The sequence below is a fragment of the Brettanomyces bruxellensis genome, chromosome 9, assembly GCF_011074885.1.
Source record: "Brettanomyces bruxellensis chromosome 9, complete sequence".
Taxonomy (NCBI): Eukaryota; Fungi; Ascomycota; class Pichiomycetes; order Pichiales; family Pichiaceae; genus Brettanomyces; species Brettanomyces bruxellensis.
In genome coordinates, this window is record NC_054690.1 from 1115314 (window position 1) to 1139518 (window position 24205).

General features: G+C 40.7%; 10 protein-coding genes across 10 annotated transcripts; 4 read left to right on the plus strand and 6 right to left on the minus strand.

Moving 5' to 3' along the window:
• Positions 1-61: 61 nt before the first annotated feature.
• On the minus strand, positions 62-1990 carry BRETT_002356 (uncharacterized protein; the record flags this gene model as incomplete). Its single annotated transcript, XM_041280886.1, has 1 exon — positions 62-1990. The coding sequence occupies one exon, from the start codon at positions 1988-1990 to the stop codon at positions 62-64; it is 1929 nt and encodes a 642-aa protein (XP_041138677.1).
• A 924-nt stretch (positions 1991-2914) lies between these two features.
• Positions 2915-4219, minus strand: BRETT_002357 (uncharacterized protein; the record flags this gene model as incomplete). Its single annotated transcript, XM_041280887.1, has 1 exon — positions 2915-4219. One exon carries the CDS (start codon positions 4217-4219, stop codon positions 2915-2917), a length of 1305 nt encoding a protein of 434 aa, XP_041138678.1.
• Positions 4220-5714: 1495 nt separating this feature from the next.
• On the plus strand, positions 5715-6692 carry BRETT_002358 (uncharacterized protein; the record flags this gene model as incomplete). The annotated part of the gene is made up of 1 exon (XM_041280888.1): positions 5715-6692. One exon carries the CDS (start codon positions 5715-5717, stop codon positions 6690-6692), a length of 978 nt encoding a protein of 325 aa, XP_041138679.1.
• A 531-nt stretch (positions 6693-7223) lies between these two features.
• Positions 7224-7724, plus strand: BRETT_002359 (uncharacterized protein; the record flags this gene model as incomplete). Its single annotated transcript, XM_041280889.1, has 1 exon — positions 7224-7724. The coding sequence occupies one exon, from the start codon at positions 7224-7226 to the stop codon at positions 7722-7724; it is 501 nt and encodes a 166-aa protein (XP_041138680.1).
• Positions 7725-8215: 491 nt separating this feature from the next.
• On the plus strand, positions 8216-9181 carry BRETT_002360 (uncharacterized protein; the record flags this gene model as incomplete). The annotated part of the gene is made up of 1 exon (XM_041280890.1): positions 8216-9181. The coding sequence occupies one exon, from the start codon at positions 8216-8218 to the stop codon at positions 9179-9181; it is 966 nt and encodes a 321-aa protein (XP_041138681.1).
• Positions 9182-9309: 128 nt separating this feature from the next.
• Positions 9310-10653, minus strand: BRETT_002361 (uncharacterized protein; the record flags this gene model as incomplete). Its single annotated transcript, XM_041280891.1, has 1 exon — positions 9310-10653. The coding sequence occupies one exon, from the start codon at positions 10651-10653 to the stop codon at positions 9310-9312; it is 1344 nt and encodes a 447-aa protein (XP_041138682.1).
• Positions 10654-11018: 365 nt separating this feature from the next.
• Positions 11019-13286, minus strand: BRETT_002362 (uncharacterized protein; the record flags this gene model as incomplete). Its single annotated transcript, XM_041280892.1, has 1 exon — positions 11019-13286. One exon carries the CDS (start codon positions 13284-13286, stop codon positions 11019-11021), a length of 2268 nt encoding a protein of 755 aa, XP_041138683.1.
• Positions 13287-13833: 547 nt separating this feature from the next.
• TBP1 (TATA-binding protein) lies at positions 13834-14613 on the minus strand (the record flags this gene model as incomplete). Its single annotated transcript, XM_041280893.1, has 1 exon — positions 13834-14613. The coding sequence occupies one exon, from the start codon at positions 14611-14613 to the stop codon at positions 13834-13836; it is 780 nt and encodes a 259-aa protein (XP_041138684.1).
• A 1010-nt stretch (positions 14614-15623) lies between these two features.
• Positions 15624-17744, plus strand: BRETT_002364 (uncharacterized protein; the record flags this gene model as incomplete). The annotated part of the gene is made up of 1 exon (XM_041280894.1): positions 15624-17744. The coding sequence occupies one exon, from the start codon at positions 15624-15626 to the stop codon at positions 17742-17744; it is 2121 nt and encodes a 706-aa protein (XP_041138685.1).
• Positions 17745-17952: 208 nt separating this feature from the next.
• On the minus strand, positions 17953-22530 carry BRETT_002365 (uncharacterized protein; the record flags this gene model as incomplete). The annotated part of the gene is made up of 1 exon (XM_041280895.1): positions 17953-22530. One exon carries the CDS (start codon positions 22528-22530, stop codon positions 17953-17955), a length of 4578 nt encoding a protein of 1525 aa, XP_041138686.1.
• Positions 22531-24205: the final 1675 nt, after the last annotated feature.

The following is a 24205-nucleotide window of genomic DNA, read 5'->3' on the forward strand; positions in this document are numbered from 1 at the left end:
AAGACTACAGTCAAATATCATGCAACATATATATTTATTATCCTAGTTAAATTTATTATCATTAGATCAATAATGATGAGGAAGCAGATTCTGAATCCTCCGTATCCAATGAGATGCGTCTGCTGTCATCAGTCTGTACATTATTAGCGATAGAACTGTAATTATTGCTTTGTCTTGGTCTAAGCCTTGAATAGACGTGATTAGCCACATTCTTGATCCAATGGAAAGCATTCTGTAATGGTTCTGGGCTAATGATATTAGTATTGAAGTCACTTTGAGGCATTCCTGGATATTGACTATTTTCCAAGTCGCGTGAGTTCCGAATATATTCTTGAACAATCTGCTTCGCTTCACGAATACTTCCATTTCTTATTCGTGAAGAATGCCCTGTTGAGTTATCTGTATCTCCATCTGGCTCTTCTTCATCCTCATCTTCGTAAAAGTCAAATTCGTCGAACAAATAGTCAAAGAGTAAGTTTCCTTTCATTTTGGTTTTTATCTTGTCCCATACATGGAAAAGAGAAAGACATATTGGTATCACAATAAGACGAGGGAGAATATCGTTCAAAATTTTACCAAGCGAGATAAGCTTAATTGAGTTTCCAAGGAACTCCTGGAATGATGAAGCCCTTGCAAAATCAGTATCAAGAAGCATGAGGAAGTTGTAAGAAAGTGGAATCGTCAATCTGCAAGCATAGCTAATAAAAAACGTCGTAGAAACAGGATCTGATCCTTGATCTGATATCACATGATATATATCAAAGATTTTGATTTTGAAAAGCGAGGCCAATGCCGAAAAAACCATAAAAGTAAGGAATGGAACGCAAGAAGCTAATACTGCCACCAATGACGTATTTTCTGGAGAATCAGTCACTTTCCTAACCACAATGTTTATTATCGAGATATTGAATCCATGAAACAGTTCACTTTCTATTATGATAATGGCCAATGCTCCTAAAATGATAGACCATGCTTTCGTAGCGACGAAAAGTGTTGTTCCCCGAAATGAAGTAGGATCAGAAATCTGTTCATTCTCAGATTCCATTGCTGTGTCCAACTTCATTATTTTGTGTACAACTTGTTGAAAAGCCACCAAATTGTGTTTATATGACCATTTTGCGCGTTGCAGACGGAAAGTTAGGTTGTGCAATGTCGATCTATTAATATCTTGAGCTGTAATAGGCTCCTCCGTATTTGCATAATACGAGTAACGTTGATTTTCAGGCCTAAATTCAAACGGAATATCTTTCTCTAGCTGAATACACCAATCTCTGTAGTCGAATGGGATATCTATGGATGCCATACTCAAGATCTTGGCCAAAACATCTTGGAGTTCAAATTTTGAATCTTCCATTTTTTCCTTTAAATATGGAACCCGTTGATAAAGACTGTAAAGCATGGCATTGTAGTCTCCAGCATTCTCCCATGTCTGTCTCGGAAGTTGTATTAAGCCATGTGCCATTAACCAAAGTGCTAGAGTAAGAGAGTAGATATGACTGATTGTGATAACTAAACCTTTGAGGAAAGTGGCGTTAAGCCATGACCTGTGGTAAAACATAATATAGCCAAACCCAATGACACAGCAAGAAAGCATTAGCAGCTGGAATCGAATTAAGTTTCTTATGGACTCATTGAATCTGTCTTTGAGCTTGTAATAGCCCGAGTCAAACCAATATTGCAATAGTGGAAGTAAAACCCAAGTTAGGAAAAACGTAAGCCAGTAGTTTATTCTCCAAAGAGCATTAACTATGGGGCGTTCAAGATAAAAAGGTGAGGATTTAAATTCGTCGATGGAATGTTTGTCAGAAAATGTACTTAATAAGTCAATTGGCAGAAGGAATATTAAAGATAAAGGCAGCGCCAATGATATCACAAGAATAACACTTAGATATTTTGGCTGCTCTCTATAATCAATGTACCTGCCTACCAACAAATAGGAGCCAACCAATGTCACAATGACCCATAACCATGAGAGCTGTAGCATCAACATTGTTGTTAGTAAAAAAAGCACAATCTTACAACTCCTTGGTTAAATGAAAAAGAACCTTACCATTATGAAATATGTATACTAATCAATTGTGCTATTTAGCGGTCAATTGACAATTATAATTCTATAAGTTGGAATAATTGTTGGGAGAGTAAATATATATCCTATCAGATACGATCTTAATTGCCACGCGTATACATCCTCACACATTCAGTTGATAAAAAAAAAGTTGTACCGCACCATCTATTGATATACACAGAATGTTGAACTAAACTAAGCCAACTGATATTTAAAAGATTACTTGCACACAGAAGTATACTACATAAATTGGATGGAAAATTCAATTAAAATTGGAGAAGGAAAGCAAAAGGGTAACGTAACAAAAAAACCTACACATGCCGTATTACTAAAAAAAAAAATAAAATAAAATGCAGAAGTATAAAGGTAGAAGAAGTTCAGCAAAGTCAAGCAAGAACAAAAGAGAAAGGATCAAAAAAGCGTGACAATAGGCATATATGCGTGATACAACAAGAGGATAATCGACAAAAAAAGCATCGATCCAGTTCTCCGGATAATTAAGACTTGAATCCATCGTTTCATTTTTCTCTAACATTAAACAGCACAACAGAAGGCAAAGAGCCGACAACGGCAAATGAGGGAGGAACTGGAGCAAAAAGGAAAACGAAAAGGAAAAGAGCACTTTGAAAAGAAGAGTAGGCAAGCGTTGAAAACTTATTCCTCTTCAACTTGTTTTTGTCGCTAGTATGTAAGACAGTAAAGCATGAATAGAAGAAGTTCAGCGAATCCGCATGTGGCTTGAAAAGGAAAAAAAAAAACGATGGAAGGACAGCAGCCAAGCTGAAAAGAGAGAAAGACAAAACAAAATGGAGAAAGATAAGCTCCTTTTCCCTCCTTAAAACGCATTAATCACTGGTGCTTTGCCGTAAACTTGTATCTCTTCTTCGTTATACCAACGACGTCCTGGAGAGCTTCATCATCAACAAACCATGCGATCCTTCCAGCGGCCTTTTCATTAATGATACTTGCAGGTAGACCCTTGTCCGGTCTCTCCATGATAGTCTTGATAACAGGAGCCTTGGTTGCACCTTCAACGACAAATGCGACCAAGTGAGAGTGGCAAATCACAGGCACAGTCAACGTTATTCTTCTTGAAGGGCCAGAAGGTGCATTTTCCACTGGAACGCACCAGGCATATGATTCCCGGAGAGTCTCCTGGTTAGGGAAAAGAGAGGCCACGTGACCGTCAGGTGCACATCCAAGCAATATAAGATCAAACATCGGTAATCTAACGGAGTCTTTGGACGCGAATCCCTTGATAAGAGTCTGTTCGTAGCTGTCAGCACACTCCTGGGGTTCATCCAAGAGCTTTTCGTTTATAGGGAAGATTCTTGGAAAGCCCTTGTGCTGTGTATCTGCCAAATCAAAAAGTTGCCTCTTGGCCTTTCCGTAGTTTGATTCCTGCGATTCGAAAGGAACCAATCTTTCATCCGCGAAGTATATATCCCATTTTCCCCACTCAATATCGTCCCTTTTTAGTAATCCCTCGTGCAAGACGCTGACCAAAGATCCACCAGAGAGACCTATTCTAAATCTGCGTTCTGCATTCTTCTTTTTTCTGCGTAACTGTTGTGATCCAGATGCTCCGGCGGCATTTGTACTTGCTGTGGAGGGGGACATGCTCATTGGCTGGGATTTCGGTAGCTGCCCTATCGTCTGCATTTTATTTTCCGGCTTGTTATTACTCTTTTCGTCATTCAGACTGGTCGATGCAGCAGCCTGCTCGGTATTTGTGGTTGTTGTTGTGGCTGTAACTGTAGGTGTCTGTCTGCCACTTTTCGACCCTTGCTCCTCACCACTTTCAGGCTTTGCACTCTTCGATCTCGATTGTCCCGTACTACCGCCATCATGGTGATGATGATGATGGTGGTGGTGGTGATGGTGATGATGAACACTTGCCATTTGTGTTAAATCAGGTGCCGATTGAAAAGATGGAAGTTGTTTTTCTTGCTCTTCCTTCAACGCCTGGATGCTTGGGTTGCTGCTTCTTTTCTTGCTCTGATTTGTAGCCGGCGTAGTTGTTCCGCTTCCATTGCTGCTTCCATTGTCCGCATACAAAGCCCTATTCTGGGCAGTAACTATTAAATCTGCAACTGCCTCCGCAACCCCACTGAATTCAGGAAAAGAGTAGATCAACGGAACTGCTGTTGTCATTTTTCAAACGCCGTGAAATGTATGTGTATATACTTGCAACTGAAAGGAATGTACCCCTGTCTTAGTCTCAACCTGCGATAGTAAATAAGTGAATTAATGTTTATAAGTACTTTTATTCTAACGCTATGTCTCTGTTACTTCAACAAAAGCGTTCTAAATATGACCTTAGTTTATTGCCGTTGGCTTTCGGAACCCCTTTAAATCTCAACTAGCGGGAACTGTAGATCCTTGTTATAATTAACGGTTCAAACAGAGAAGCCGCCAAAAAATGTGATGCAGGCTTACCCCAAAAAAATCTCAAATTGGGTCCTGAAATGAAACTATGTGGGAAAATTTACTGTCTGCTCTTCCCTAATACTTATTCTCTTGCTCTTCTGTGAAACTATAAGACTCGTATGGCGTCGCCCCTTATCTTATTAAGATCTATCTAGACAAGTTGTTTAAATTAGCCTAATTATTCTGAGTGTATCTATTATTAAACGGGCTAACTACAATATTTTTTTTTCGGCGTTCGTTGGCAATTTTTTCCCCTTATTTTTCTTCCTGAGGAATTTTTCCCTCCTTTTTTTTTGCGAGGCAAGAATAAATTTCCGTCTCCCCAAACTTAGGACCGCTACTACTTCACCTTAAAGATGAAAGAATAGAAAAAAAATTATCCATTTGGATTCTTATGTAACGTTCCGGAATAACGGCTAAATTCTCAGCGTATCAATTGTGCCTATACTTTATTTTTTACTCTTTATATCTATACACGCTTCTCATATATATACACTTATCTTTTCTTTACAAAAGGGACTCTTTCTTGCTATTGTATTGTAACTTCTTACAAGCGGTCTTTGTTGTTGTTCATGTTTCAATTACTGCCATTTGTACTTGATCTAATAACAAAATAAAAGAAAGCTGGCAAGTGAGTCAGAGATATTGTGACATTCTTATGACACAAAGGTTTACATTCCATTTTGCATAAAAAAAAGAGTTTCTTCGAACTGGTAAATGGGCATGGATCCATAAATACCCCTCCGATTATCACCGTGTGGCTTAAACAGCCGGCCAAAGTGTCCATTGATTACCTAATGCAGATATTAAACTGGGAACAGTATATACTTTTGACAGCGAGTTCAGATATTTCTTTAAAAGATACAACAAACATTGTCCAGATTTATTTGTAGTTTCTGGTTGGTTTCTTTAACCCCAGTGGGATTCTTTCCCGTAAATGTTAAGGTCGGAGAGTCCTCACAATTCTACCCCATGCAAATAAAGTAGACAGTGCGGGGATGGACGTTGGCTAATATTTTGCGTCGATCGACGACGACCCCGCATCTTAAAAAATATAGAAATTTTGAAATCAATACTAGTGCAAGCAGTATATAAGAACCCGGACTTTTGCTCATGAGTATTATTGCATCACTACAAATTATAAATTGTTCTTATTTAATAGGTGTAATGCACGCTGGAGCTTTACTTGAGCTACGTTTCTTTACAATATAAGGTAGATATGTCGCAAGAATTTACACTAATTCAATTAGTGACCGAGGCATTTGCCCACAACTATTTGGATGGTGTTTGGTCTATACCTTTGACAGAAACGCCAAATTTTTCTTCAGATGGACTATTGTGCAAGTTTGCCACGAATCAATTTGTTGTCACCATTAAGATAACCGACACTGAGAGATCTGTCGCTTTTGATCTTCAGAGCAAGGATGGCAAATCCAAGTTATTTGAAAATATCGATCTTGATCCTTCATCGATTGACAAGAAATATTCAAAGTTTCCAATTGCTCTCTCATCTGAAGACTATACAAAGCTTGTTGAACTTGAATTCATTCCCAAGTTCAGACAGCATTTCGACCCTTTCTTGAAGTCGCATGTTTCTGATTATTCCAATGTTTCTACTTATTCATCTGATAAGACTCCCCGATTCGCAAAGAAATCAGAAAATAGCATTTCCGGACCAGACATACAAGGGTCTACTGGGAGACTCCGGAAGCCCGTTCCTGCGTCCTTAGCTCCGCCTGGCTTTGAGGATGAACTCGAAATTCAAGGGAAAATTTCAAACGCGAATATGCCTGGTGTTTCCACCCCTTACGGGGATTCTGATCGTTATCCTGGTGGATTGAGAGTTCCGGATCTTGATCCAGCGGCACATATTCGTTCACCTGGAACTGGAGGAATGTACCCATCGCCCGATGATCCACTCTTCCATCCAGAAAAACGAGATAGAAATAATAACTTGCCAAATCCAGGCAACGGTGGAATCAGATATGACGATCCGTTGGCGGGTCCACATGATGATTTGGATCTTGCAGGAGAGGGTTTACCCCCTGATATGGGTATTGGAAAGAATCAGAAGAACTTAAGAGGTAATTTTGGAGCCTTTGGAGGAGGTTCAAGGTTTGGTGGTGGTTTTAATGGTGGTTTTGGTGGTGGTTTTGGTGGTGGTTTTGGTGGTGGTTTTGGTGGTGGTTTCATGTAGTTGTGATGAATGTTTGCTGTAAAACGTTTTTACTTTGATTGTTTGCTTTGCTACGCTTTACATATATACTTATGTATTCGCATATGTTTCTATGTTGTTAATGTGATACCCTTCTAATTTTCCTGCGCTTTTGTATTTAATACTGCCCTGCAAAAGACTGCTTGCATTCTGGGATTCGGTTAACGCTCAATCTTGGCGTTTTCTGAATTCAGCTATATTCTTAATCTCTTAGCTAGTTTTCATGTGTACGGCTGCATTAGTTAAATAGGCCAGCTCGGGACTGCGATTGAAGAAAAAAAAAAAGTCGCAACTGTGTGCACGCATGCACATATATAATTCTGTCAAGCAAGAACTATAAATATTAGAAACGGGCATATTACGTTTTCATCAACTTAGCATATTTAAAGCAGCATCGGCGAATTTACTCACTTTGTGAGAAGCAAAATCATATTAAGTCGCTGGATAACTTGAAATAACTGATCGAAGCTTGTCATAAAAGCAGCTTGTCGACCCACTTATGGAAATAATACAATGTTCAGAACCTGCTTCATCAAACTAAATCAAATAACATCTAGGCGATTTCTTCAGACTTCTGCCGAAAGCGCAACAAAGACAGCTGCCCAGGCTTCCAAGACAATATCTGAAACTCCTGTTTCTACAAAAAAAGGTGCAAGAGGAGAATTGGAAACAGCAAGAGAGCAGATCCCAATTATTCCCGAGGGCCACTTTTCCCAGGCTCCAAATAGAGATTCAACATGGTCTCCATCGCAGATTTCCAGAGAAGAAGTCTATAAAAATAATGTCAGGTTTGTGGGCAGAGATTTGAGCAAACAGCCTTTTGCAGAAGCTGCCATAGAATTAACGAAGATGCAACCCATCCATTATGTGAGCTCTGATATTGCCGTTTGTCAGGGTACTACAAGTCTGCTGGGCCACCCTAAGGTGTACATCAATCTAGATAAAGATATGGTGGGACATTGTGGATATTGTGGTGCAAAGTATGCCAGAGAGGAATTGAAGGGTAAGCTGTGAAGAAAATGCTGATGATTTGATTATATTCCAATGCATGTGGTACTCTCTTGCTTTATTTATTTGTTATTTATTTTATGGGGATTAACGGTGGTCTCTACGTGATCATTCCGAAAAAAAAATTAGTACAAGATATTATTATTAAGCTTTGCTTGTAGAAAACTCCAAGTTTCAGGTGAAGTGTCATACGTAAACTTCTACGATTGTTTTCCTGTTTTTCGTTTATGAGACTGTAAGAATCAAAAAAAGCGTAGTAAGCAGACTGATTATATTAAAACCGTTGAAATTCAATTAGATATTCAAATAACTAGTGAGAGTCGGGTAATGGGTTCGAGAATTGAAATTTTCCATTACGTATGACTCTTGCAGGAAGCAGGTACAGATCCAAAATATATTGACTTGAATGATTTTGGGTTTTCTTTCTCTTACAAGAAAAACCATCCGGATCCTGCACCGACCCTTGTACTCGTTATTTTCATTTCCAACTGTGCAATATGGTGCCAGCTGCTAAATCGATTTTGACTCCGCTCATTAGATCGGCCCGTTATTACTGTAAGGGTAAACCTTTCAGTAGGACGCTTCACAGTTCGACAATCGAACATAGACAGAGCACCTTGACTGATATATACAAGCTATACAATGCAAATTGCCCAATCAGTGTTATCACAGCTCATGATTTCATCAGCGGTGCAATTGCTGATGACAGCGAAAAAGTGGATATGATCCTTATTGGTGATTCTCTATCAATGACAGCTAAGGGATACCGATCCACTTTAGAAATACCGTTTGATGAGTATATATATGCATGCAAATCTGTGATGAGAGGTGTGAACAACAAGTTTGTAATTGCGGATATGCCGTTTGGTAGTGTGGAGAGCAGCGATGAGAAATGTATTGAGTCTGCAGTGAAAATCATGAGCATAGGAAAGATTGGTTCAGTTAAGATCGAGGGTGGCAAAGAGATGGCTCCTCGGATCAAAAGGCTGAACGAATTGGGAATACCGGTAACTGGGCATATCGGCTTACAGCCGCAGAAATTCAATTTCTTTGGTGGTTATAAGGCGCAGGGCAAGCAAGCTTGTGGAGCTCAAAAAATATATCAAGATGCTTTGGCTTTACAGGAAGCCGGATGTCAGATGATCGTTCTTGAATGTGTTCCTCACAAGATTTCCAAGTACATTACTGAGCATCTAGAAGTTCCTACGATCGGAATTGGGTGCGGAAACGGGACTTCAGGGCAGGTGCTTGTGTTTGCTGATCTTCTTGGTATGCTAGATGCCAAAACGGGAAAGTTCGTGAAGAAATATATGAACTTCCACAATGATGCCGTTGCAGCATTAAATAGCTACGGCGCGGATGTGAAATCGAGCAAGTTTCCAGAGAATGCCCAGAATGGGTTTCACATCTCTGAAGATGAGTACAGCGAGTTTTTAGAGCTCGCAAGTAAAGTTAAGCCATGATACGATGAGCGTACATTCTTATAAAGCAGGCTGTACTTGCATACGTTGTCATTTGCCTGCCTATATATATGCTATCTGTTGCAGCCACTATACATAGAGAACGTGTAAATTTATGCCTCAAACTGTAACTACTGGTATACGGTAACTGTGTCTTTCTGAACAGCCTTATCATCGTGTTTAAAGTCGATCTTTTCGGCGTCCATCACAATGGTCCGTCCGCATTGTGGAATGATAATACTGTTTGGTCTATTTTCTTTGTGTGCCAACAAGGTCAACTCCCTCGCCGGATCTAGAAAGTTCTCTGAGCTGAGCACAAACGTACCCCAATGCACGCCAACCATCTTATGGCTGTGAAGATCCTTCATTATCTGCACACTTTCCTGTGGGGATATATGGCGTGGTCTCTGGTGCCATTCTGGGCAATATTGGCCTATAGGAAGAGCAGAAAGTTTCACCGGCCCAAATTCATTCCCAACTCTTCGAAAAAGCTCGGATGCATAGCCAGTGTCTCCACCATGATAAAACAACGCCTTGCCATCTCTCAATATCATGAATGAACACCACAACCTCGAATTCGAGTCTATTAATATCCGGCCACCCCAGTGCATCGACGGTAAGCATACAACTTCATACGTGTGCTTTTTTTTGCAATGATTCCCACGTTTGCTAGGCATCCCATCGTCGGGCAATGCTGCATCAAGCGGAATACGGTCCCACCAGTCCATTTCCAGATAATTCCACACGCCACGTTTCTTGAGGTACTTCCCCAACCCAAGAGGAACGATCCACTTGCTTTTATTCCCAATTTTTGCAATTGATTCCTGGTCGAGATGGTCTGGATGATCGTGCGAAACCATTACAAACTCCGGTGGTCCGCCTATTCCTTGAAGAAATCGGTCTAGACCAACTGGTACCGGTATATATCGCTTGGGCCCCACATAACGGTTCACGAGATGGTCTGAAAACAACGGATCAACCAAAAATGAAAGTTTCCCGATCTGCAAGAAACCACAACTCTGGCCCAGCCAAGTATATGAAAGTCTTCTATCCATAGGCGGCAGTTTTGGAAATGCTGGAATCTTGTCAACACCAGAACGAATTTGGGAAATCAAGTCGAGATCTGGTTTCACTGATGGCAATAGCTTCTTCAAGACCTCTGGATCACTCGGTAGGCCTCCTCTTTTTCCGTGTTCTGTCAGTTCCATAAATCTCATCACCATGAATTCAAATAGTGTCTGCGGTCTGTATTCGGTGAATGGGTTCTCGTACCTGCCCAGTATCTTCATGCTGCGAAACCTGGGATCTAATAGTCTCACTTTCGTGTCCAGAAGACCCTGGGATATAAGACTGTCATATATTTCCTTCCTACGCTGAATCTCGAATTGTGTCCTCATGTATACAAAGCTCACATATCCTGCATACCCTGCAGCAGACCCTATGCAGAGTCTAATAAGCAACCGCCTTGCAGCCATCTCCCTCTATGCCCAGTTAAATGTTAAGTGTGCACCTATATTCTGATATTCAACTAGTTCTGTTTGCATCGGCCAAATAACTGGCGTGTCTTTGAGCTATGCTGTTTTTCGCCAGTGCAATTCTAACCCACAGATGTCTTTGAGACAACATATTTTTCACCCAATTTCCCCAACAATTTTTCACCTCTATTGCATTTTATTGTTTTACATCGTTACAAAGCACCGCTCATCGGACTTCAAAATTGAAGACGTTTGGTATTCTTATTTCTTAGCTTTCCATTACAAAGATGTAGCCTGAGTTATTAGATTACTATCATTATTATTCCTATATAACCACGCCAATGGACTCTTATGGCCAGTTGGTCTCAATTTTCACTGTTGGATTTGTTCATCGACAAGTCATCAAGACTTTCGAAACCCTTATCGACTTCTTTCTGAGACTTCTTCTTGCCGTACATTTTCAATATATAAGGGTTTGTTGATGGCGATATCACGTCATCCAAGTCTTTTTCCCCGTTATCTTCATTTTCTCCGCTTTCGTTTGCAGTCGCATCTTCATAGTTGTCTTCATTATCATCCTCTGATTCATTATTGCTGTTCTCATTCGGGTTGTCCAGTAAATTGTTATCTTTCTTTAATTCAGAGGCAATAGCCTGATCACGATTATCTTGGTCTGTATTTTCTTTATTTTCTTCATCCTCCCCGTCATCACCATCGCTATCATCCTCCTCATCATCACTATCAACATCTTCTTCTTCTTCTTCTTCATCCTCCCCATCACCACTATCGCTATCATCTTCATCTTCATCCTCATCCTCATCCTCATCCTCATCTTCATCCTCATCTTCATCTTCATCTTCATCTTCATCTTCATCCTCATCTTCATCCTCATCTTCATCTTCATCYTCATCTTCATCTTCATCCTCATCTTCATCCTCATCTTCATCTTCATCCTCATCTTCATCTTCCTCACCTTCTCCATCCAATTTCTTTCCCTTCACACTTTGATTATTTTCGGCCTTCTCACCTTTCTCTGTTTTGTCACCTTCCCCTTCATGCTCCTCTAGCTTCTTCTTCTCGATCTTCTGTATCTTCTTCACACGCTTTACCACGATATCCACGATCTCACTCCATTCCCGCATTCCTCCCATACCAATATCTCCACAAACCAACACCTTCTCGACTGGTCGGAGAACTTCAATAAACTTGAATCCTTCCTTGATAACAGCCAAATGCTTGCGAGTTAGCGGATGAGTATACATCAAAGTGTTCATGGCTGGAGCAATCAATATTGGAATTAGCGGATTCCAAATACTGACTATAGATGTAAGCATATTATCGGCGATACCATTGGCAACTTTCGCAAGCGTGTTTGCACTCATTGGAGCAATTAAAAAGATGTCAGCCCACTTTCGCAGTTCAACATGCAATACAGGCTCACCAGGTCTGGTTGTAGGATTAGACCACTCTTCTCTGTCCCTCCATATTTTCACATCTGAAGATACTCTCATCCCTTTCAAGAAATGCTCAGCGGCCTCCGTTACCACCAACTGTATCGAGACCTTTTCATGCGTGTAGACTTTGAATAGCTTCTCTATTATTAGAGGAATCTTGATGCTAGCGACGGAGCCGGTGGCTCCAATTAAAATATGAATCTTGTTGTCGTCCTCCTTGCTTAAGTATTTGGTAAATGGAATGATCGGACCGTTATCAGACGATATTATCAGCTTCTTCCCAACTTTCTTCTGTGTCCCTGGGGTGCTTGCTATGATTTTATCTGTGTCTATTCTCGCTTTGGAAAGTCTGGATGTCAATTCTGACAAGTTTGGCCCCTGGCTTTCCCGTGTCTTTTTAGATGAAACGAGATCATCAGTAGGAAATGTAAAGTGTTGGAGGGGGTGGCGCCTCTCGGGAACCTCGAATGAAATCGGGGAATCCGGCCTGTGCAGAATGCTGGCCACAGTAGCAGTGTGTGGATTGCCTCGATCCTCTTTTCTCGTGTGTTCAGTAACGCCAGCAAACCTGATCGTATTAGAGGAGTCTGCTGCCGGAGCAGAAGAGATCAATGCTTGCTCTGCCGCAGTTAGATTTGCCTGTGATGGATGTGCCGATATAGAACCTCTTGGTCTTGAATCTGGAACCCGGAATGAAATGCTGCTTAAATGCCTAGGTAATGCTTGTTTAGCGGTTGCTCCTGATGCCCTAGATGAAAGAATTGATTGTGGGTGTATTGCCTTACGCTGAGGTTCAAATCCTCGCTCAAGCCTTTTTTCCTCCATCCTGGGGTGAGCACTCGGAATCGATCTTTCAATCTTTGAGATACTGGAGGCAAGAGATGATGTTCTGCTTCTATTGAAAAATACACTGTTACTCTTTGTAAGTTCCACGTCATTTTCCGGATACTCCAATGCAGTATTCAAATGTGGTAAATGTGAATATTTGGCATCAACATTTTTTAACATCTGCCTAAATCTTGACAGACTGTATCCAACCCCTGAGCCCTTGGTCCCATCTTTGCTATTTCCCCTGTTATCAGCATGCTCTCTGGGCAGCTCTTCTTTGTGTGTAATTCTCGACCTACCCGATCCATCACTTGCAATCTGGTTTGGCTTTTTATTTGGTCCCTGCGACATTTGTATCTTATCTTGTTGATTGAACACCACTTAACTTTGTTGCTTCAGCACTCAACTGATTAAGTAAATGTAATTAATGATGAGGAAATATGCTAGTGATAACACTGATAAGCTGTACAGCTTGATTTATCAGTTACTATGCTCAAAGCAAAAAGCCAAGAAGCTTCCGATATGTTATTGTGCCTGCTCTGAGCTGTATTTGTCACTTTGGTGTTAATGTAGGCTTTCCTCTTGACCGGTATTAGAACTCAGATTCTGTTTTTTCAGAAGAGCAAAAAAAAACTAAAAAGGCTTCCGTCAGCTGAGGAAAAAAAGAGTTGTAAAAAAAAATAGAAATAAAAAAAAAGAAAGATTCATAGATGGCCGCGCAAAATAAAGAATGTATAAATTTCAGGACCACACCCGAATTATCAATATACGGTATCCAAAACAACTACTCTAAGTAAATTTCACTTAGCCTAGTAGCATGTCTTACAATTTCATAAAACCCTTTCGTTTTTTTTATAACTATTATACAACAAGAATATAAATCGGTATCGAAACTGACTTATTTCTTCCTAAACTCGCTCAACACTGGATATATAGCTTCGAATGCTTTATAAATCTCCTCTCTCTGCTTTGCACCAGTAAGAACAATCTTTCCAGAAACAAAGATCAAAAGGACAATTTTTGGCTTCACCATACGGTAAATTAAACCAGGGAAAAGTTCCGGCTCGTAAGAACTGAAAGTTCCATGTGCGTATGCCAAACCTTCAAGTCTAATAGGGAACTTGACATCGCACGAACCAACAATATTCTGAATCTTGAAATCCGTGAACTTGGCGTTAAATCCCAACTTCTGAATAATTCTTGCATACTTTCTGGCTGCCAATTTTGAGTCATCCTCTGATTTTGCACCCGTCACAACCATCTTTCCCGAAGCGAAGATAAGAGCCGTCGTCTTTGGCTCTCTAATCCTCATGATAACGGCTGCAAAACGCTTTGGATTGTATTCTGCGTTACGAGCATGCAAAGCGATAGTCTTTAATTCCAAACGGCAGTCCAGATTCACCGTTGCAACTATATTCTGTAATGTGGGAACGATTCCTGAAGCAGCAGCATCACCAGACTCTGCCTGTTCCTCAGTTATGTTTGTGTCATTAGTTGGCTTTGTATCCGGTAGGTTCACTGCAGAAGAAGTTGTGGGCAATTCTATTTTTTCTTGTTTTGCAGAAACAGGGAGCTGTTCTTGCTTCATGTCAGTCTGGCTCATTGGGTAAGCCAGTGACCCCTTAGCTGTAAAAGCCTTGGCTCGTGCCGCTGTAGTAGGCAATTTAAGTGAATCCATTTTCTTTTTTTTATGTGTATTCTGAAATGAGCCGATGTTGTGCTTAAAAAGCTATGCAAAGTAGACAAATAAAATGGCGGATTGGTAGATCGTCTCTTATTATCGAGTTAACGAAACGATAACCTCAACGAACTTAAGCCTCTCTATGTTACCACCTGTGAAAAGACGTTCAATTTAATGAGTCCTTTCCGTACCACTAATGGAGGTTTGGAAGCACCAGTGACAGGTAAACTTTATGCTTGTATTTTCAATGATAGGAATCCTGACAATGTTATTCTGGTATGAACACTTGTCGGGTTGGATAAAACGTTGGAATATCTCAGGGAAAAAAAGTAGTTTATAAATATAAAAAATTATATATATATATAATATGATATAATATAATTTAATATATAACTCCACAAAACCTGAATAGAAAAAAAAGACAACGGAAATATAAATAAGAAATTTCCTAAAAAGGACTTAATTGGCCGCACTGCCGTTGATGATGCAAAAGGGAAAAAGGCTTGGTATTTATAGGTTCGCGAGTTTGCCTCTTTTTCGTGAACAAACAATAGAATTTCTTCGGAGTGGGAAAATTTTCACCTTTTACACAAAGGTGACGATGGGCTTGGACCGGTACAAAGCCAAAATCTGGAGAGACCTTAAATTTAACGGACTTCTTAAGTCAATATATTATCCACAAAGATATGCACAGAGAGACTTTTTCTTTATCTTTATGTTGTTATTTAAGGATATCTTTACGTCTTGATATAAATTAATTAGATGTATTTATTACCTCACGTACGTGTGCGGAGCATTGGCAGATAAACTTTAGGGGGAAAAAAGTACTTTCTATTCTTATCCTATATCAGGATGTGAGATTTCGGCCCTTTTTTTTTCGCGTGTCGCGTCAGACATACAGCAATCAGTTCGCCTAGTATAAATAACAATTTGCAGATCAATATGGTTTTTACAGTTGAAAGATTAGATAATTGAAACAAGAACATTTGTTCATCAAAATATGAAATATGCCCTTTGACTCTCAACAAAAAATCACTTTGTTGATTAATGCAAGTGATCATTTGCTTGAAAATGCGCACAAGTTTGGTTATTCTACTTTCAAATCGCAAAGTCGTTTGAACACATATAACAGATACATCAAGTCCTCATTAAACTGTTTAATTACTCTTGTCACAACTTATAAATCGTCATTGGATACATCTACGGAAAGCAAACTTTGTTATAAGTTAGCACAATTATTGTTCAGTGAGACTAGTTGTTTTGATTTGGCTTTAGAATACTGTACAAGAGGAATTCAGATATGTGCGAGATCCGGTGATCTTTATCGTACAAAAATACGACTTGAACTTCTTAGTTTTGAAATTCAATACCGAGAGGACAGAAGTTTTGGCCGCAAGAGTACATTAAAGTATTTAAACACTTTGTTTGATCAAGTACCTGAGTTTTCTCCGAACTTGAGAAGCTACCTCTTATTTGTTAAATACAGGTATTTTGGAATGAACTTTAGTGAAGAACAGCGAGTCACCCTCTTAGAAACATGTATGAATGATATAGCTAAACTTGTGAATGGCGAAAACTTCTCGCTTTACTGTTTAGTGCAGCTGGAATATGTCAAAGAGCTTCTTAATCAGCATAAACCTATCGGTAACATAAGGGCAGCTTTTGAGCGTTTGCAGTACAAGCTTGAAAGCGATGATGCATTGAGCTGCTTGTTGCCTGTTCAGATTAGAGCTAGTGTCCTACTTCTTGATTTTATTATCCTATCCCAAGAGAATAATCTGGAGGATTCTAAGAGCAAAATTGTTATCATAAGCGGATTCATCAAGAAAATATCTCAGGACCCTTCTAACGGTTGGGGTCAGAATTCGAAGTTCAGAATTGATATAGGGCTTCAGGATTTGCATAATCACTCTTTTAGAATGCCGTTGGATGTGAGCTGGCTCACATCTAAAGAGTTTGTGGCACTCGCTTATTTTTATTTTGGTGTTTCTTACCTCCCAAAATCATGGGATGGGCACAATCGTACTGAAAAGTTACTCTTCCGGTGTCAAACCATCTTGGAGAAGTTGGATCAAGAGAGAATTGGTGTTATTTCTCCCGTTGATCTGGAAAAAAATGTTCTAGGCAGAAGATTAATGTCACTTTTAATTAACTCATATGCAATACTTTCATCGATGCAATCTGGACATCTCAAGGAAAGAGACGTTGACAATCCATTTAACAAACAAATTGTACAATTTATTGAAGACTATGATGGGAGCAAATTCTCTTCACAGGAATTGGTTGTGTACCACAAAATGGTGCCAATTCTTTTCTACCTTTGGGCCTTGTATTACCAGCAAAATGGGGATTTCAACAGAGCAAAGTACTATTACTTGAAGGTTCGTGAACTTCATTCATCGATCCATAATGAATTGAGTGCAGAAGAATTCTTCAGTGATTCCATGATGGTCACTTTTCTTCAGCTGGGATCTGGACTGAGTGGTTCTATGTTTGAATCTAAGGGTCTGAAATCTGAACTATATGTTGTATGCACGCTAAATCTTTTGTCTATTGTTCTCTATGAACTGTTTGTGTTACGGGAAAATGCTGTATTGCAAACAGACTCGGGCTACAAACAATACATTGGCAAGCTTTCTGATTCCTTAAATCTTAAGGATTTGTTGACTAAAGAACTTCAGAACATTGATATTAGCAAAAAAAGCAGCACCACGGATAAACTGTTACTTCGATACACAATATTATGCTTGGAGTATGCTGCAGATGAATCTAAGGAATGTTTGACTGACAAAGATTTTCAGGATATCGATGAGATATCGCATATTTCACCGTTTCTAGTGTCGGTGATGTATTACATTGCGGGAAAAACGTTTAAATTTAGTCGTCTCAGACCTGAGGTTGACAATATCAACTCTCGGGTCAAATTATTTTCAAAGTCCTATCAAGAATCGATGAAATCGCTGGCGCATCCGAATATGATTGGATATATGTCAACGCTTCAAATATACTCGATTATCCGTTCGTACAGGAACTATTTTGATGAAAAGCAACTCTGTGCCGTAGAACAGCAGTTGAAAGAATTAAGGCCGATGGGAAGAGAAGACAGTAATGTAAAACAAGAAAAATAACTACTGTTCCATACACTTATGTATAATAATTATTAATATTTTTTTCTTTAATATATTAGATGCTATAAAATACGGGAGCAACCCAAATGTATAAATGATCAAATGCATCTAAAAGTATCGAGAAACAACAACAACGAAATATGAAAATCAAAACGAAAATCAAAATAAGAATAACAACAACCTAAAAAAACGCCCAAGACATGTATGCTTATTTCTCTTCAGGGGCTTCGCTTTCTGGTCTCTTAGCAGTAGACTTCAATTGAGACTCATCCTTAACCCTGTCCTTCTTCTTTGGAACTCTGAAAAGCCAGTAGAGGGCAAATGAACCTATCACGTTAACTGCAATATAGCAAATGAAAATACCCCAGTCTCTCCAGCGGTGTGCGTATTCAATGTGAATAGAGGCTAGGAAGGTATCAGTAGAGCTCAATGTGCAGAACTGGCACATATCGGTACTGTTCTCGTTGGTCAAATAACCGCCAGCAACAGAAATGTACTTTTCCATGTATTCACCACAAGTTTGTCCTTCTAGTGGAGGGAAAGAAACCAACTCGTCCGCCTTGCAAACGACATTGTTTCTACCGATACCAGCAGAGAGAATGGAAGAAACCCAGTAAGTGAATGGAGAAACTCTATACATGAAAATCCAGAAACCAGTTGGGTAAAGAAGAACACCACAGAAGTTCAAGGCCATGGTGAATAATAAAACAGCAATGTGGGCAGCGTTCTCCCTCCTCTCAATACCAGCTATACACATCTGTCCAAGAGTCGAACCGTACAAGAAGAAACTCGTGATAAGAAGCCATGTGAGTGCACCTCTTTCCGCAACCGAGTGAGTTGGAGTAGCATTGGTGTACAATCCGATTGGGTAGTACCACGAGAAATAGCCAATGGTTCCCACCAAGAAATCCCAAGGAACCTCAGCAGTCAATTCTGAGGAAATGAAGACCGACCAGGTAAATGTCTTTGAAGGACGCTCACGAACCTCATAAATATCACGCTGATCAGTGTACTGAGGAAGCATTTGGTTGATAAGCGTTGGAACAATGACGGCGAACATGAAGATGGCAAGCATCTGATTCTGCATACCTTGCAAGGAGGTTCCAGCTTTGAAGAAGGAAAAACCGTTGAACAACGAAGTGAAGATAGTCAAGTAAACCTTAGACCAGACAAACGATGGAGTTCTCCAATACTGCTGGAAGGCACGGATAGTGACATACTTGTACTGGGTCCACCAATTTGAGGCAAACTCTCTCATTTCCTGCGGAGAGGTGCTAACAGGTTTCTTAGAAAGTTCAACTTCCATTTCGTTCAACTCATCACGCACAGCAGCCCTTTCCTCCGAGTTCATCCAAACTTCATGGTAGTCCTGAGAGGCGTGGGAACCAGGTGCAGCACCAATAACTTCTAACATCCATTCGGCAGGGTTTGCCTCGGGTGGACATTTTGGAGCACCATATTTCTCGAAGTACTGGATCAAAGTGTTACAGTTCTCACCAAGATCACCAAAGTAAACGGTTCTACCACCCCTAGCAAGGAAAAGCAAACGGTCAAACTCCTGCATAAGAATAGCAGAAGGCTGGTGAATGGTACACAAGATAGCCTGGCCGTGGTCAGCAAGCTTTCTCATCAATTGACAAATAGACCAAGCGGTCTGGGAATCCAAACCAGAGGTAGGCTCATCAAGGAACAACAAAAGTTTAGGCTTAGCAGCCAACTCGACACCGATAGTCAATCTCTTACGTTGCTCAACGTTCAAACCTTCACCTGCAACACCGACAATGGCATCTGCATACTCACTCATCTCCAAGATCTTGATGACACTCTCAACGTAGTCATCCTTCTCACTCTTAGGAACCTCGGATGGTTGTCTCAAGTAGGCGGAGAATCTCAAAGCTTCACGAACAGTCGAAGTACGCAAATGCAAATCTTGCTGTTGAACGTAACCTGTAGACCGCTGGAATGATTTATCTCTAACACGGCCATTGACGAACATACTACCGGAAACAACACCCATGGTGACTCTGTTGGCAAGAACATCCAACAAGGTAGTCTTACCGGCACCAGATGCTCCCATAAGAGCGGTCAACGTGCCCGGCTTAACCCAACCATCCACATGCTCCAAAATACGTCTTGTTTCAGTCTTGATCTGAACTTCGTAACAAACATCGCGCCAATGGAAAATATCGTTACCAACAACCAACTTGCCAACATCATCACCACTGCCAGAATCGCCGCTTTCCATCTCTTCCTTGATTCCAGCTGGTTTCTCAGAAGATGAGTATCCGGCCTCAATATCATCGCGGTTGCCGCCAGGAATCTTCTTCTCCTTTCTGAGCTTCTTCAATGTCGATCTCTGGAAAACAATGATCTCACCCTTCTGCATTGCACCTCTGTTGGTCTCAACAAGCCACAAGTACAAGAACATGAAGAAGACAGCGTAACCGATGGCAATGCCGAAGTTTCTCCACTTGTGGTCAATCTTGTAACGGAACGAATCGAAGATGTATGCATCACCGTTGACGTACTTGCTACCAGCAACTGAGGAAACAGCAGAGCAAACCTTATTTTTCATCGGTGCATTATCATACGCGGGCACAAAGGCAGAGCATGTGAATTCAATTCCGGTAAACTCATTAGCAATCAACGCCTCAAAGACATACGCAATCGGGTCGATGTAGTTAATCCATCTGGACCAGCCATGCATAGTTGGTGTTGGTAGAACGAAACCGGTGTAAATAACAAGGGCGGCAAGAATCACGGCATCTGGTGTCATGGACTCAGACAAAGTCTTGAAGCACGAACCAATAGAACGGAAAATGTTCGACATGATCAAAGTAGCGACGAAGTTCATCAAGAGATAGTAGAAGAATCTTCCAGCATTCCGCCTGAAGTGAACCATGAAGTAGAAGATAAGGTTAAAGGCAATACACGTGAGAATCTTTGGAGGTAACTCCGTGATGATGGATGCAAAAGCGTCGGCAGAAGGATGATACAACGCATATTTCTTGTGTTTCTCAACGATAGGCCTGGCTTCAAACAATGCCATAACCTCGTTCAAGGAAGCGAATGCGTTAAACAAGACGGCGAAGAACATGGAAGCGGTACGGTAGTAGAAGTCTCCGGTTACAGGCTGCAAATTGTAGAACAACGAAGAAAGAATCAAACCCATGACGGTGTTACCGACAACGGAGAAGATGGTGACAGACGGATCACCCTTCAAACGCCACATATTCCTCCGCATGATCTCCTTAATCTGCATGGCGTAAGAAACTCTGAATGGAGAGCCTGGACGTGAATGCTTGGACTGCTTGATAACATGAGCCTCGTGGTATTTCTCTCCGGTATTCAACTCCTCGCAACGCTTGAAGTACGAGTCCAACTTCTTTAGAAGCTCTGCATACTCAGGAGAGCTCTTCCAGTAGTCCTCGAACTCCTTTGGAGTTCTTGGAACCTTGTTTTCGAAGCCCTTCTTAGCAACACGCTCAGCTGGAGAAGTCAACGAGGTAAGGAAGTCGGCAGTGGTCTGTCTCTGTGGACACTGGTAACCCATCCTCTCGAAGAACTGCTTTGCCTCAGTACCAGGACCGTAATAAATCTGGCGGCCCTCGTACAAGAGAATGACGTTATCGAAAAGATCGTAAGCATCCTGAGAGCACTGGTAGATGGCAATGAGAGGAGTTGTGTCCAGAAGAGCAGCACTTGTCTTCAAAGCCTTGATGAACTCCAAAGCAGTGGCTGCATCCAAACCTCTGGTGGCGTTATCCCAGCACTGGATGTTGGAACCACAAAGAGAGACCTCAGCAATGGAAACACGCTTTCTCTCACCACCAGACACACCTCTGATAAAGTTGTCTCCGACCTTGGTGTTGTAAGTGTGCGACAAACCGTACATGGCCATGTAGACCTTAGTCATGTGGTCTGCATATTGCTCTCTTGTGATGCCTGCAGGTCTGTTTTCAGGAGTACGCAACCTGGCGGCAAACTGCAAGGTCTGGCCAACGGTCAAGTGGGGGAAGTGGTCGTCCGTCTCGGCCGAGTACACAACCTCACCCCTGAAGTGCTTCTGGATATCTTCTGGAGTCAAACCGTCATAGCTGATTCTAGAATTCTCATCGATCTTGAAACCATAAGTCTGCGAGGCAATGGTTCTCAACAAAGTGGAACAACCGGCACCGGGACGTCCCAAGACAACAGTGAGGTTACCTGGCTCGATGACTGCATCCATAGGCTTCAAAATGTCAAAGTAACGGGAAGTGTCTCTCGAGCGGAAATACTTGAAGTAGAAATCCTTGGAAAGTTTCAATGCCAAACTAGCAAACGTGGGCTGGAAGTCTGCGTCCGAAGAGACGCCTCGAGCACACAAATTCTGGTAGGCAATACCCAAGGAAGTTGGTCTGTAAAAAGTAGTATCACTGTTGAGAAGTTTCCGCATGTTTTTCACCCAGAAACGGGAATTGAAATTATCCGAGTCTGGGTCCAATCTTGGATCAATCTCTGGATTGTCAGCAGCATCATATGGAATAGTACCAGGAACCTGCGACATCGATGTAATTGTTCTAAGCAAATCACTTTTCACTGTTCCTGTTCCAACACCTCCGTTAGTACTCACCTCGGTCAAATTTCCCGAGGCCATGCTTTGATGAGTAATCTCACGGGCCAAGTCCCGGACCCTCGAGTCAACGTTATCATCGAATCCCTCATAAGGTTGAGCCTCCGACTCAGTATCGGAATTCGACTTCACCTGAATTTTTTCGCCGGTGAAAGCTTGTGGATCTTCCGACATTATGAAAGAATTGGTATCTAATTAAAATAACTTTGGTAACCTTGAATTGAATTAATTGTGTTTTTTTTCTTCTTTTTCGCCGCGCGCCTTTCTCGTGGTCGTTTGTCTATGCAGGAGAAAAAAAAAGTTAAGGAAAATTAAGTGGCGTCTTCAATTAGGGTATGATAAATTTTGAATTGAGCAAGAAGGGAATTCTTCCAGATTATTTTCCGTATTCAAAACTGAAGAACGATCAAATGGACTCGGTTAAAATTGCTTGTATATCTAATAACGAGTACTCCGTCTCTTTCTGCGATGGATATGTTAATTGAAAAAAAGGTTTTGTAGTTCTGTGATTTTTCTGATTCGTATAGCTAGCTGATTACTTTTCTCTTCCGCTTATGAAAGCTAATCTCAAGCAATGAAACTCAAGCAGCCCTAAAAGTGAGAAGAATTGTTACTCTTTGAGATAACAACTTGAAAGGTATGTACTTTTATGGGGGTAATGTCTGTAAGAGCAACTGCGGAAGGAACTTCTATAATATATATAACAACCGAAAAAATTTTAGAAAACTTTGCTCTGGATCTAAGTCTAGTTATCACCGAGGTGGAATGGCTGCTATTGCCTATGTGTTTATTTATTCTTTCCATTTCAAAACACACTTCTATATTGTTCTACCTCAGCTTTAAACAGTAAATTTAATATTTTCGCTATTTTTCCCACTATTTATTTGTTCGGAACTGTTTTTCTACTTCCGAGAATCTTCTAAGTTACCGAGGATGGCTAACTAATTTAAGCTTCGAAATTTTTTTTTTTTAATATTTTTCACTTCCCTGTGCACTTATCAGTAATAGCCGAGCCCCCCCCCAGCAGTCCCTTTTCTTTTTCTTCCCCCCCCCCATAATAATTACGAATAATTACGTCTAATCGATAACCGTCAGTTAACAAGTTCTTGGTACCTTCCTACCGTCATTTTACATTATCTGTCTCTATCCGCTTTCTCGGATACTTTATTTTTTTTCACCATTTCTCATATTATTGAGTCTAACCCCGTTGTTCCCTTTTGCCACCTGGCACAATTTATTGTTCCTTCCAATACTATTTTCATGTTTACATTTTGTATTGTTATCAGTTATCCACATCCATATTTCCCTATATTTTAGTTCTTATACATCTCAGATCTACGGATATCACGTTGGTGTCATCAATCTCAAATCCGTCACCAAGATTTTCCGGCCAACTGCTGTCTATTCCGAGTCCTTTTCACTCTTAGTTGTATTATTATAGGTTTTGTTTTTTAAAATAAATAGTCACAAATGTATCAAGCTTCTATCTTCGTAATGCCTGAATTATCTGACTTTCCAATTACACCTTTACACAACTAGTTCATACCGATTTGGAGCCGAACACCCCCAGTTTTTTTTTCTGCCTCCTGCATTCTAAATTTTTATAAATACATAGTGGCTCATATACCAACCTCGTACGTGGACAATGGGAAAAAACCGCCACACCCTACTTTTATATTTTAAGGGCCTTCCAGATGTAGAGCTAAATTAGGTTGTTTGGGTTTGGTTTTTTTTTGAACCCCAGTAGAGCCAAAACCCGCGAAAGAATCTTTCGTCACTTCGTATCTCTCCGTTTGCCCTATTTAGCTGCAGTCGGATTTACTTCTAATACCCGGCCTATATCCGGACC